General features: G+C 38.2%; 1 protein-coding gene across 1 annotated transcript; it reads right to left on the reverse strand.

Moving 5' to 3' along the window:
• Window positions 1-548: 548 nt before the first annotated feature.
• taldo1 (transaldolase 1) lies at window positions 549-6,818 on the reverse strand. The gene is made up of 8 exons (XM_063005191.1): window positions 6,616-6,818; window positions 3,909-4,032; window positions 3,417-3,524; window positions 3,124-3,255; window positions 2,854-3,029; window positions 1,746-1,943; window positions 1,284-1,429; window positions 549-1,061 (listed from the first exon to the last, which is right to left on the reverse strand). Exons 1-8 carry the CDS (start codon window positions 6,710-6,712, stop codon window positions 1,029-1,031), a joined length of 1,014 nt encoding a protein of 337 aa, XP_062861261.1. The 5' UTR covers window positions 6,713-6,818; the 3' UTR covers window positions 549-1,028.
• Between the last annotated feature and the right edge of the window lie 8,555 nt (window positions 6,819-15,373).

The raw sequence follows: 15,373 nt of genomic DNA on the forward strand, positions 1-15,373 counted from the left end.
GAACATCAACATCGGTTTATTTTGACCAACATCAGTTTCCAGTAAAAAATTCTTTTGATTGAATGGACACATATTTTGAATTCTTATCAAAAGCCTTCTCAGATGCTGCTGTTATAGCTGAAACGTTTACAGAGAGGTCACTCTATGTAGTCTGTACTATTTGTTTTTGAAATGTCTGCCCAACAAACTCAGTCAGGTGTGCAAATACTTTAGCCATACAGTGTACGTGTAAGTGTTGCCTTTACCACACTTAAAAGTATTGATGCTCTCCCCTCCATGAAAAGTTAACAGATTCATCATCAAATTACTGTCCAACTCATGCAGATCTAAAGTTACTCATCATCAGATTATGGGAATACAGGTTACATTAGTGATTATGCTATTACAAAAATACGATTTCTTACAGTTATCTATAAATTGAGTGTAAGTGTAAATGTACACCTACTCCCACAAAATATGAGCAACAGCTCTACTTTGTGGCGAGTATTCCATTTTCACAAGGGCAAATACGCAGTCTAGGTTCACATACGCAGACACTGACACACTGATGAGAAAAAATAGATTTTAATAACTGGGATTATTTCTCTCTCCAAATGTGTTTCTGAGTGACAAACATTGGGGTACTTCCATTAAGGACTTGAATTTATTAAAATAACATGGATCTGAAGGTAATGTTTTAGGTTTATTCAGTAATCTGGATCATGGTGTCTAAAATACTTACTTTAGTCTCTTGGCTGTTCCAACAACATCTTAGACAGTGGTATATGTTTTCCAACCATGGAATGTTTTTACAGCTTTAAAAGAATGTTTGTGTTATAGAAATGGGTACTTAAATCCATTTACAAAAAGAGTTTATAGGTAATACAGAAACCCCTGTTGGTCCCAAAGTTAAGACTAGGAAATATCTGTTATAGCATCAGAAGCAATCTGCAGTCAGTCAACATCTGAGCCAGTCGTCACACAGTGCAGCATAATAGGAGATAAAGGATCAGGACAATAGGTCTTTTTTTCTTTTACTTCGCTCCACATTATTTTCCATTTTTCACGTTTAGCATCTTCTCCTGTGAAAGTAAATGAAGAAATTGGTATACGTGTTATTACATAATGATATATGAAATGCCTATAGTTTGAGCCTAAATTCATTATAAAAGATTACCATTCCAATTATAACTCACAAGCATCATTTTTGCTATTTTCAATACAAATGCACAGTATATAATTTCACTTTTGGCATTGGTGAGGTCATTTTTTATAGAAAGTATGAAACAATTCTGTATTTGCACCTTGATCATGCTCTCAAGCTTTACTGCATCCACTGCAAATTTACGAACGCCGTCTGAAAGCTTTTCCACAGCCATGCGGTCCTCATTGTGGAGCCAGCGAAAGGTCTTCTCATCCAGGTGCAACTTTTCCAGATCACAATCCTTTGCTATATAAACAAAAACAAGGCTTTCATTAGCTGGGTTTCCATTCACATCATCCAGGTATCATGAGAAAAGAAAATAATGTTTAAAATAAAAGTAAATGGGTGGACAATTATGCTGGGAAAAAAAGAATAAAACTGAATAAAATAAAGCTATTTGGCCGAATTTTTGTTTTCTGTACTTGTTTATATGCACAGTTTTAAAATACATGTACAGATGCCTCAGAATGCCATTTAGAAACATACTCAGGGCCGATGGCTCCCCCTTGTGGTGCAACTTCAATCTGCTTACCTGGTACAGCAAAGAGAGCGAGTTACCCACCTTTCTGTGGAGTGAGAGTGCAAGACACAACGCTGTGATCCTGGCTGAGCTCTCCCAGCAGTCCTGGTGAAATTGTGAGCAAGTCACATCCAGCCAAAGCCTTCACCTCCCCAGTGTTTCTGAAGGATGCACCCATCACTACCGTTTTGTAACCAAACTTCTTGTAGTAGTTGTAGATCTTTGTTACACTCACCACACCTGTACAAAGTAAAAACATTTTAAACAGAGCTAGCTAGAGGTAAGGATTAACATTTGCTCCAGTTCTTGATATATCAACATGATTGGCACATATACAACAGTATTTCAGCAGTTAAGGTCCTGGACTAGTAATCAGAAAGCTGCAGGTTGACAAGCTGCCGATGTTGGACTCCTGAGCAAGGGCCTTCACTCTCAGTTGGTCACAATTGTAGGTTGCTTTAGATAAAAGCCTTTGCCAAATGGCATAAATGTACACATATGCATGTGTGAAAACTGGTCCAACTTTTTGCAGATAGATTGACTGTATTATGGTCACCATAATGAACCCGAAGTAGTGCAATTAATTCATTTATCAAAAAAAATAAAAAAATAAACACGACTTAACAGCTTCCTTAATAAAGTAAATAAACAAAACCAACGATAACATGCACACACTTTTTGTGTATGTTGTGGATTTTTTGTTTTGTCACCCTCTACTGAGCAATTGTAATAATACATTATCCATGGTCGGGTATTGATGTGATTTAGAAAAGACGAGTGATTGAATAAATCCTTTCGGTTTCTCCAGTTAGAGGGTCGCCACAGCGATCATTCGTCCGTGTATTTTTTTTGGCACAACTCTCCTAATTATATGAGCTTGGAACTGGCACTAATTGTGCACTATTGTATCCCACCCATTGGCTAGGTTCACCAAACACCTATGCACCTCAGGTATTTGTGAGCCCAGTCCAGGATTCAAACCCCTGGAACTCGGGCACTGCTTTATCAGCAGCGTGGCTCTTACCATTACACCATTATTGGCATTATTGACGCTATGCAACACCCACTCTGCATGGGACACATTTAAAAAAACATCCTTAGGAATACTCAGGAATCATTTACTTCATATTTTAATTATCTATTCACATACCAGGGTCTTCATGAGGCTCATAACTCTTGCGGTCAGTGTTTTCTTTGTACCAGTCAAATATGCGCCCTACAAAGGGTGAAATAAGGGTGACCTTGGCCTCAGCACAAGCTACAGCCTGGGCAAAGGAGAACAGCAGAGTCATGTTGCAGTGGATGCCATGCTTTTCCTCCAATTCCCTGCAAAGAACGCAGAAAGTTTAAGGGGGGGGGGGGGGGGGGGGGGGGGATCACAACCATACCATGCTAAGTAAACAATACGTTTTTAATTTACCGGCCAGCCTGAATGCCCTCCCATGTCGAGGAAAGCTTGATGAGCACTCTCTCTTTACTGATTCCAGCGTCCTCATAAAGAGAAATGAGTTGCTGGGCACGAGCCACCATTTCATCTTTATCAAACGATAGCCTAGGGGGAAAAATTTTTAATAATTCTAATAATTATTTAATAATGTAATAATAATTCTAATAATAATTTAATAATGTAATAATTAAGTTACACTTTCCTTACAAGGTTTATTTACAGCCAGATCCAACACAATTCAAATAATATGGCCTTCATAACTATACCTTGCATCTACCTCAGTGGAGACTCTTCCAGGAATCTTTTTAAGAATTTCCACACCAAAGCTGACAAACAGCTTGTCCATTATGTTAGTTATTTGCTCCTCTTCGGTCCTATGAAAATAATTACCAAATAAGAAAAAATAACTTGAGGGATTTATAAAATTTTTAAAACACCTAAATTAAAAAGCAAGAAACTTGGACAATGCCCAGTAATTACAAAATAAATGCAGATTCTGTACAATACAACTTGTCACAATGGTAAATTTCATACCTAAAATAACACAAACATAGGTAAATATGCTTAACCAATTAGGAAAGTTGGAGGTTTCCTATATTTTATTTTAATTGTATACAGAGGAAAAGAAAAAAAATTAATATTAAAATGGTTTGGCTGTACTGAAGAAAAACAAAAACTATTCAATCTATATACTGTACAGTTCTGCTGTGTTTGTCATGTGAAGTCAACAGTTAGGGAAAAAGGGGAGGAAGTCTTACCCGCCATTAGCAATGCCGTATTTAATTGCTTTGTCCACCAGCTGCTGATAGGTGGGCATCTTGGCTGCTGCCAGGATGAGGGAGGGGTTCGTTGTAGCATCCTGAGGCTTGTACTCTTCAATGGCTATAGAAGAAGAAATACAAAAATTGCTTAGTCGTTCAAATTCTGTACAAATGATAAAAAGTTTAGTGTTTAATTTAAAAAGAGCATCTGTTGGGTCATCAGCTGCTAAGCTACATCCCCCTTATGTAATCAGTAGCATGAAAAGTATTATTACTAAAATGAAATTCCCTGAAAAGCCTGGGAAATAAAAAGCCTTCACTCCCTGTAGCTGCCAGGTGGTTCAAACTGATGGCAGACTGTTTTGAACCTCCACAGTCATTCCATTTTACTACCATATTTCAACATTGGGTTGCTAACCCAGGTATAACATGCTACTTAAATTTTTAGGAAAATGCAATGTTACGCCTGCTAGTCCAACATCAGTGACTGACCAAACAAATGCTTTTTTTTTTTATCTGCACAAATTCCCATAGACACATTCCAAAATCTTGTGGAAGGCCTTCTCGTGTGGAGGCTGTTACAATCACAAAGGGCTTTTGGCCATTTAGTCTATATATGGATGCAGACTAAGCATATATTTGCACTGCAACAGCTAAATAAGAATTAGTTTGTAAAATAGTAATTATTTTATCCTTAAAACATAAAGGTGCATGTTTAGAAACCCCCTCCACACCCAAGCTATTTTTAATAAGATGTTACTCTTTTAACAAGAGTCAGGCAGCCATTTTTTTTATCCACAAACAGTAAAAGACTATTACTGGCAAAATGTAAACAAGTCAGTCCATCTTTTTCTTTGCAGTTTCCTTATTCTAATAAAAAGCAATGCTGCAAAGTTTATGCTTTGTGTTTGGAACATTTGAGAAGAATCACTTTATCCGTTTTGATTAGCCTATTTGGACAAATCAGTAGCAAATCAGTTTAAACAACACATTCTGAATGATAAACTACCTCTAGTCCTGGTGTTCATATTAATGTAACTGTTCTACATTAGTCACTAACTGGCTAATCTAGTTTTTAATCCTATGCCTTAGTCACCTTGTTGTAAATTGTCTTCTATTCTAAAAGGTTGTTGGACAAGTCGATCAATGGTTAAAATAAAATGTAAAATTTTGGCTGCATTGCAGTGTGTACAAAACAATGACCGAGTAGCAAAAGAAGCCAGCATTTAACAGCATTAACACTTTTAAAGTACTATACTGCTACTATGATAAAACAATACACCTCATGCATTTTGGCTACATCAACCACCAATCTTTATAGTAGATTCAGCATGTCCTGCTTACTTTTTTGGCGTCAATACACTTTTTTTGTGTCTATTTGTTTCACAGAAATACTTGTACTGCTGGCAAAATGTGTTTAAGGAACAAATTCTACAATAATTACAACATAAGAAGAAGTTAAATAGTGAAGTGGAACATGATCAAATGTACTCAAACACAAACAGTACAGTATTACTATGCAAGGATTTTATCATGTCATGTATCTAGTTTCATTTGGGGCAGAAGAGGACACTAGATCTTGAGACACTGAAAAACTATTGGTTACACACTGTTACCCACCTCCAACATGACACTTTTCTGTCTGGTCACCCTGACTATGCCCATTGTGACGCAAGGCTAACATTTCTCAATGCCTGCAAAAACCCGATTGCTTCAAACTTCCTCATTGAGCAGAAAGGTTAGCACCATTGTATTAGCAAATTTGGTCTGGTGCAAACTCCAGATTACGACCCTGATCTTAATCAAATAATGTAAGTAACAATACTCAATTAGTACTGAGAGGATTACAGAAATGTGCAAACAAACTGATCACACCACTAACGTCATTTATTCAGTCAGTACTGCAGACCCACTGTCTTGACCTGTCTAAGGTGACAGAATAACTACTAAGAGATCATGACTTTTTTTTTTTTTTTTTAAATCCAGCTTAAATCTGCACAATAATTACACAAATTATAAAGATTTTGCTGAATAATAAACTCGTGTTTTTTAAGATCCTTAGTCTGCCAAAATAGGAAGTCATACTAAAACTAATCACTTTTAATAATCTCCTGTATCAAAAAACTATTAAACACTATTCTGACGACACTATTCTCAAATGTCCCAGAACATCCTACTCATGTGCACTACATAGGGTATAAAATAATGAAGTCTGTCTCCTGTGCAGTGCACTCCCGGTTCAAAATTTGGTGGTTTTGCAACAAGCCAGAGGTAACCCTCTTCAGCCCATGGGATGTGCAAACTCACGCACATGCAGCAGTTACAGATTAACCTTTAAATCAGGCGTTATAAAGCTCATTGATTAACAAGTAAAAGAAAGTGAAGAAACACCTACTTAGCAAACACGGACAGGTCAGAGGAACTGAATGGGATAAATGTACTGTAACATGGTAGTTTCTTTAGTTAATGTACCTGAATAGTTTACTTTCATCAGTCTCAATATGATTTTGCCATGTTAGCCATGTTAGCTAGTATACTCCGCTAACAAGGAAATTCAATTCTAATAAAACAAGTTAGCTCAGCTAGCTGAACACTGTATATGTATGAATTTGTAATTATGTGGAACACAAATGAGGAAAAAAAATTACGAACTGTAACCTGTCGAAGTAATTACATATTAATCAGACGTACAAGGCTGAATTACCGTTAAAATCTCCAGTATCAGCGACCACCACGGTGTACTTTTTCAGCTGCTCGAGTGCAGACTCCATTTTCCTCCGTTTATCTGGTGACACTGACATGATGCTGCTGGAACACTGAGCCTTTTATATTGCTGTAGACGAGCCGAACCGAATCCCAGTTCCGCGAGACTTCAAGCACGAGGACACGCTCAGCCAGGCCACAGCAAAGAGCAAAGTCAGGCAAGCTGGCGCAGAAAGTGAGGAAAAGTTTGTTTATAGACCAATAGCATCTCGCAAACTTCACCCTGCCGACATTTTTGGCCAATGGGAACGAAGAGGAGGGACGAATCGAGACAGAGGCTCATCAGTAGATCTGGAGTTCGCTTCCAGTTCGTTTCCAGACAGCGTGGTTATCCGTCCAGAGAGGAGTAAAGTGTCATTTTCGAGTATAGGGATTACCATAAATGTCTTAAAAAATGTAACAGTTGGTTAAGTTTTATTGCACTAATTTGAAACCACATTTATCAAGCATGTTTGTTTGTTTATTGGGATTTTAACGTCATGTTTTACACTTTGGTTACATTCATGACATGAAACGGTAGTTACTCATTACACAAGATTCATCAGTTCACACGTTTATATCAAACACAGTCATGGACAATTTTGTATCTCCAATTCACCTCACTTGCATGTTTTTGGACTGTGGGAGGCAGTGTTAATTTTGACAGCAAATTTTGATTTAGTTTTAGTCATAGTCTTGACTAAAATGTAATTTAGTTTTAGTCATAATTTAGTCATCTGAATTGTTTTAGTTTTAGTCTAGTTTTAGTCGACTAATTATCATAAGAATATACTAAAAATACATATTTGTTTGGATTTTAACGTCATGTTTTTACACATTGGTTACATTCATGACAGGAACGGTAGTTATTCATTACACAAGTTTATATCTAACACAGTCATGGACAAATTTAGTATCTCCAATTCACCTCACTTGCACGTCTTTGGACTGTGGGAGGAAACTGGAGCACCCGGAGGAAACTCACGCAGACACGGGGAGAACATGCAAACTCCACACAGAAAGGACCCGGACCGCCCCACCTGGGGTTCGAACCCAGGACCTTCTTGCTGTGAGGCGACAGCGCTACCCACTTAGCCACCGTGCCGCCCTAAAATAAATATAAAGGGTGCAAAATGTAAATGCTTTTTTATCACTTCCCTTAAATTATTTAAGTCATTATATACACTTACACAAAATGAAACATTTTTAATCAGTTATGGAATATTATTAATGTTTGAATGTGCAATACACACAAAACCAGATTTAACTTATTTCAAACAACATCTTTATTTACCTGACCTTGCTTATTGAGCATAACAATAACAAAATATTAATGACCAGTAAGCCTGCTCTGCCTGAAAAATATATGCAAAACTAGGTACCATAAAAGCAGCTGTGACATTATGTTGCCATTATACTGCCAGCGGTGCCAGATGTTTCAGATGTGTTGTGTTTTTACCCTAGATCGCCTAACATGGTTTACACATCGTCTTGTTTTTCACAACATCAAATGAGAAATGTGTCCATATATCGATGTCCACATTGTGGAGTTAACCTGGTTCCATGAGTAAAGAAAGTTCACAGGCTAGTCTGGTCTTCCCGGGTTTAGATCAAACTTGTGCGAGTGTGGTCTTACCGCGGTACTGCAAAAGAGATTAGTACTGATTGGATGGCTAATCGGCTTGTCCCGCCCCTCCACATACGCTAAAGTAGTTCTGATTGGATCTCTTTCTAACTTGTCCCTACCTTCCACAAAACTAAATCAGTTCTGATTGGATGTCGTCCCTGCCAAACATTTTTGTCTCGTTTTTATTCGTTGACGAAAGTGTCAATTCATTTCGTCATAGTTTTTATCTTTTTTTTTGTAGTTTTTATTTAGTCATCGTCTCGTTTTCGTCATGAAAAAAAGGTTCGTTGACGAAAACTATGACGAAAATCATTCGTCAACGCAGACACGGGGAAAACATGCAAACTCCACACAGAAAGGACCCGGACCGCCCCATCTGGGGATCGAACCCAGGACCTTCTTGCTGTGAGGCGACAGTGCTACCCACTTAGCTACCGTAAATGAAAATACAGTAAATTGAAATCCAGTGCTAATTTTGTAACCAAGATCTAGAGCTTCATATGACCTATATAAAAATAATAATACAAATGGCAGTTAACTAATTAGCTAATTAATTTTGTAATACAAAATATAAGGTTAACCCATAAAATCCCGGACCCAGTTCACCACATAGAAAAATTATGAGGGTTGTAAAACAGACCAAATGGACAACACGTGCTCAAAATATGAAATGTTACATATATGTCACATTGGGTGTTTATGCTGTGTGGCTCCAGGGTCTGTGTGGTAAGGTCTGTGTGGCCTATTTTTATTATTATTTAAGGGGAGTCTGTGGGGTAAGGTCTGTGTGGCTGATTTTTATTATTATTTACTGAGAGTCTGTGTGACTGGGTTTGTGTGGCCCCCATTAATTGATATTTACTGAGAGTCTGTGTGGCTCTGGGTCTGTGTGGCCCTCATTTTACTATATTTTCTTTTAGTTTTTTCATGTTCTTAATTTGTTATCTCTCTGTTTTAATTGCATGTTCTCTTAATTGTAACAAAATGTTTGCAAGAAGTCTTTCTGAGGTTCTAGATCTCAGGAATGTTTTAATGCTTTTAATTTTCCTTATGTAAAGCACTTTGACTTGCCACTGTGTATGAAAGGTGCTATACAAATAAACTTGCCTTGCCTTGCCTAAATATATACCTCATTAAAAAAATCACCTTTAATTGTTTGATTAATAATAATAAAGATTTGCCTTTTTATTTGCATTTCCACAACACTGCTGGTTAAGCCAAACAAATGGAATGCACTGTGTGATCCAGTGATGATCTGAGTGCATCCTGAAGACTGTATTGCTTCTTGGTATTCATGCTCCAAGTAAATAAACTGACATTGAAATAGGATCAGCATGTATCTTATTTTATTAAGTAAACCATCTCTGCCACGAAAGTATGGGCACCCCTGACTTAGACTTAGTGTTTTACCAGCAGATGGCAGCATTGTATGGTTTATATTGCTCATTAAAATGCAGCTATTTTTGTAAAAGTGGTGAAAAGTTACAATCCGCTTGCAAGTTTTCTCACAGCTGAATAGTTTGGTGTGTAGAAGAGACTGGAAAGAACAGAGTGAGTCAGAGAGTAAAAGAGTGAGTTGGCAACAATTCTAGCCCTGAATCTCTCATTTTAACAAACTGTAAAGGAGCCAGTGGACATAGGATTTTCACAAAAGAATAAAGGTAAGTTTCTTTTCTATACTTGCCTTTATTAGGGAAGAAATGGACAGTTAAGTAAATGCACATGGAGCTCAGCGTGGATTAGTCAACGTGGATTAACTGGGAATAAGGGCAATACAATCAATCAATCAATCAATCAATCAATCTATCTATCTATCTATGTATCTATCTATCTATCTATCTATCTATCTATCTATCTATCTATCTATCTATCTATCTATCTATCTATCTATCTATCTATCTATATACTGATCAGTCATAACATTAAAACCTACATACTTTTTTAACCTGCTGTCACCCTGTTCTTCAATGGTCAGGACCCCCACAGGACCACCACAGAACAGGTATTATTTGGGTGGTGGATCATTCTCAGCACTGCAGTGACAATGACATGGTGGTGGTGTGTTAGTGTGTGTTGTGCTGGTATGAGTGGATAAGACACAGCAGCGCTGCTGGAGTTTTCATATACCGTGTCCACTCACTGTCCACTCTATTAGACACTCCTACCTAGTTGGTCCACCTTGTAGATGTAAAGTCAGAGACGATCGCTCTGTTCTCTGATCTATTGCTGCTGTTTGAGTTGGTCATCTTCTAGACCTTCATCAGTGGTTACAGGATGCTCCCCACGGGGCGCTGTTGACTGGATATTTTCGGTTGGTGGACTATTCTCAGTCCAGCAGTGACAGTGAAGTGTTAAAAACTCCATCAGTGCTGCTGTGTCTTATCCACTCATGCCAGCACAACACACACTAACACACAACCACCATGTCAGTATCACTGCAGGTCTGGGAATGATCCACCATCTAAATAATACCTGCTCTGTGGTGGTCCTGTGGGGATCCTGACCATTGATGAACAGGGTGAAAGCAGGCTCAAAAGTTTGCATATATATACAGTATATATATATATATATATATATACTGTATATATATACTGTATATATACAGTGTATCACAAAAGTGAGTACACCCCTCACATTTCTGCAAATATTTCATTATATCTTTTCATGGGACAACACTATAGACATGAAACTTGGATATAACTTAGAGTAGTCAGTGTACAGCTTGTATAGCAGTGTAGATTTACTGTCTTCTGAAAATAACTCAACACACAGCCATTAATGTCTAAATGGCTGGCAACATAAGTGAGTACACCCCTCAGTAAACATGTCCAAATTGTGCCCAAATGTGTCGTTGTCCCTCCCTGGTGTCATGTGTCAAGGTCCCAGGTGTAAATGGGGAGCAGGGCTGTTAAATTTGGTGTTTTGGGTACAATTCTCTCATACTGGCCACCGGATATTCAACATGGCACCTCATGGCAAAGAACTCTCTGAGGATGTGAGAAATAGAATTGTTGCTCTCCACAAAGATGGCCTGGGCTATAAGAAGATTGCTAACACCCTGAAACTGAGCTACAGCATGGTGGCCAAGGTCATAAAGCGGTTTTCCAGGACAGGTTCCACTCGGAACAGGCTTCGCCAGGGTCGACCAAAGAAGTTGAGTCCACGTGTTCGGCGTCATATCCAGAGGTTGGCTTTAAAAAATAGACACATGAGTGCTGCCAGCATTGCTGCAGAGGTTGAAGACGTGGGAGGTCAGCCTGTCAGTGCTCAGACCATACGCCGCACACTGCATCAACTCGGTCTGCATGGTCGTCATCCCAGAAGGAAGCTGACGCACAAGAAAGCCCGCAAACAGTTTGCTGAAGACAAGCAGTCCAAGAACATGGATTACTGGAATGCCCTGTGGTCTGACGAGACCAAGATAAACTTGTTTGGCTCAGATGGTGTCCAGCATGTGTGGCGGCGCCCTGGTGAGAAGTACCAAGACAACTGTATCTTGCCTACAGTCAAGCATGGTGGTGGTAGCATCATGGTCTTGGGCTGCATGAGTGTTGCTGGCACTGGGGAGCTGCAGTTCATTGAGGGAAACATGAATTCCAACATGTACTGTGACATTCTGAAACAGAGCATGATCCCCTCCCTTCGAAAACTGGCAGTTTTCCAACAGGATAACGACCCCAAACACAACCTCCAAGATGACAACTGCCTTGCTGAGGAAGCTGAAGGTAAAGGTGATGGACTAAACCCAATTGAGCACCTGTGGCGCATCCTCAAGTGGAAGGTGGAGGAGTTCAAGGTGTCTAACATCCACCAGCTCCGTGATGTCATCATGGAGGAGTGGAAGAGGATTCCAGTAGCAACCTGTGCAGCTCTGGTGAATTCCATGCCCAGGAGGGTTAAGGCAGTGCTGGATAATAATGGTGGTCACACAAAATATTAACACTTTGGGCACAATTTGGACATGTTCACTGTGGGGTGTACTCACTTATGTTGCCAGCCATTTAGACATTAATGGCTGTGTGTTGAGTTATTTTCAGAAGACAGTAAATCTACACTGCTATACAAGCTGTACACTGACTACTCTAAGTTATATCCAAGTTTTATTTCTATAGTGTTGTCCCATGAAAAGATACAATAAAATATTTGCAGAAATGTGAGGGGTGTACTCACTTTTGTGATACACTGTATAAGAAGTGTCCAAATTGTGCCCAAAGTGTTAATATTTTGTGTGACCACCATTATTATCCAGCACTGCCTTAACCAAAAAGGCCAAAACAGTTTTATTATGCACTGGTTATCTGCAAATCAGCACAACACTTATGTGTTTCAGCACTGCTCTGCTGACTGAGGCATAGCAGAACTGGTCTGTAGCACTTTGCACTTTGCACTTGCGGACAAGATAAGTTTTTTGTTGTTTGCATCGCAATTCTATAAGGCAGTTTTATATAAAAGTCTGTTTAAGATAACCTCTATGCTTTAGTGACACAGATTAGAGTGAATAATCTGGCTATACTGCGGTACGGTCAGTGAAGCAGAATCCTTCCAATACTGTTAGATGAAATTCTGTGTACCATGTTATGCCAAATGTATATGTAGACTGTCACATTTTCATATGCACATTTAATAACTGCATTTACCCTGCCAGTGGTAAAAGTATATATGTTTTAGTTATTACTGTGTGTGGCATTTTGTTCTTACATTAATGTTTTCGGCATTTAGCAGATGCTTTTATCCAAAGCGACTTATAATTATGACTGAACACAATTTTTGAGCAATTGAGGGTTAAGGGTCTTGCTCAGGGGCCCAACAGTGGCAACTTGGTGGTGGTGAGGCTTGAACCGGCAACCTTTTGATCACTAGTCCGGTACCTTAACCACTAAGCTATCACTGCCCTGTTCTTAAAATTAAGTATTCAAGAACTAGATTTTTTTAAGCTATTCTCTTTTCATAAATTCTTTTCAGCCACACTAAGTGCCAACTGATGCAACATATCAACAATTGTTGCAACTGTAACTGAGGAAACTAACTTTTCTATTGATAATGGATCATAGAGATTTCCATATGACGTAGCGACCTCGAATTCTGCACTAAGTAGAAGCTGCTTTATTTTTTTTTCTCAATACACTCAGCTTTAGTTGAATAAGAAACATTATCCTGGATTCAAATGTGCAGGTAAATTTTTATTTAATAACTGAAATCAAGAAATCAATTTAATTAAAATCACACATAAATGTAAGTTTATTTTTACTGTTTTCAAAATCAAGGCTACCAAAGTCTTTAATCTTTTCTCTAATATGATATTTTAATCCACATTATATGCCAACTGATTTTGTAGACCTACCTTTATGACAGCTGTTGATAAATGAAAAGCTTTGTCTAGATCATGATTGATCATAGTATTGAGCAGAAAATATTCTGACCTTAAAATGTAAATTTAAATTTGAGCTCATTTTCATATTTCTTTCTCCCTATTCTGTGTTTTTTGTAATATTCACACTATGTGCCAGCTGATGCCATAGCAGTTTCCAATTATTCTAGTTATGAAAACTTCCTTGGGACCCAGTATATCCGAGAAATAACTGCTCAGTTTAAAATAACCATAATTCTGGACATTCCTACAATTCCTCTCATCGTCCAACACAAGCCTGCCAACTAGCTGGCCAGCATAATGGGTGTGTAAGGGGAAGAGGGTAGGGAAGAAAAACACCATTCAAGGTTATATTTGGCTCTCAAGGGTGTGTCTGGTCTAACAGAGCTCGATTGGGTTACAGCCTAGAACATTTGATCTTTTACTCTCTATACCCTGAGTTATTTATGAGAGTAACAGAGGACATTTATGACAACTGGATTATGAAAAGTAATAGACAACATAAATAGGACTACTGTACATGACACCATAAGAATGGCTCAGAACCGACATAAACCTTATAAAAAAACTAAAAAATGGCACTGTTAATCAAGTACAATTATCCAACAGTTACACTGCACCGCTGTAGAAAAGTTTTTAACATGAACATTTGTTCTTCATGTTTTTAATACTTACATTACATTACATTTTTGGCATTTAGCAGACGCTTTTATCCAAAGCGACTTACAGTACTGTGACAGTATACAATCTAAGCAATTGAGGGTTAAGGGCCTTGCTCAAGGGCCCAACAGTTGCAACCTGGCAGAGGTGGGGCTTGAACTGGCAACCTTCTGATTACTAGTCCAGTACCTTAACCACTAGGCTACAGCTGCCCTTTACGATTTAGCTTTATGTTAGCACTTTCAAAGTGTTGATTCAGGATTTTCTCTCCTGACTGAATCTGTCATGAGTACCACACTAATGTCTGTATTAATTGCACACACCACAAGCACCAGAAGGCAGGAAATTACGCCTCATTAAGACTCTATGCTTATTTCAGAGAATAACTTGAAGAATGTGCCTCCTCACCACATTATTCCTCTTTCATCAGACTACAGGGAAGGGCTTTTGTATTACCTGGAAAACAAAAGCTACTTTGTGCATCAATTTGCCCCCAAGTTGAGAAAAGTATTTAATGGGTCAAATTACATTGAAGTAACTATTTAGTACTTATTTACTCCCATTCAGGTTTGCATTCAGTCTATCTTAAAAACAGTGGAAGTGCTGAAATTTACACTGGTTTGTACAGCCAGTCTTACCAATAGCAATTAAAAGTAGTCATTCCACCAATTGGCAGTTTTGGAAAGTGGAAGAAGGCCAGGGAAACTCACATGGACACAGGGAATAATACAATATCCAACACTGACACTAAACTGAGATTTAAACGCAAGTCCTACATGCAAGATCGAAGTAGTATTTAATTCAGCCAGGCCATAAAAACAGTCGGTAATGTATAGTAATAACGACCATATTAAACTGAAGTTGAGACGGGCAATTAAACACTTGGAATAATGTGAATTGCTTGAATATAATATGGAACATAAAAGCAACGATGGGTCAAGGTTTGCCAAAATATGTGTTACCAAATTTACCAAATAATCCAACATTTTAAAATGTTATTACAATTAACTATTGTGAGAATTTTAGACATTTTATTCTCTCTCTCTCTCTCTCTCTCTCTCTCTC

Source organism: Trichomycterus rosablanca, chromosome 11 (assembly GCF_030014385.1).
Source record: "Trichomycterus rosablanca isolate fTriRos1 chromosome 11, fTriRos1.hap1, whole genome shotgun sequence".
NCBI lineage: Eukaryota > Metazoa > Chordata > Actinopteri > Siluriformes > Trichomycteridae > Trichomycterus > Trichomycterus rosablanca.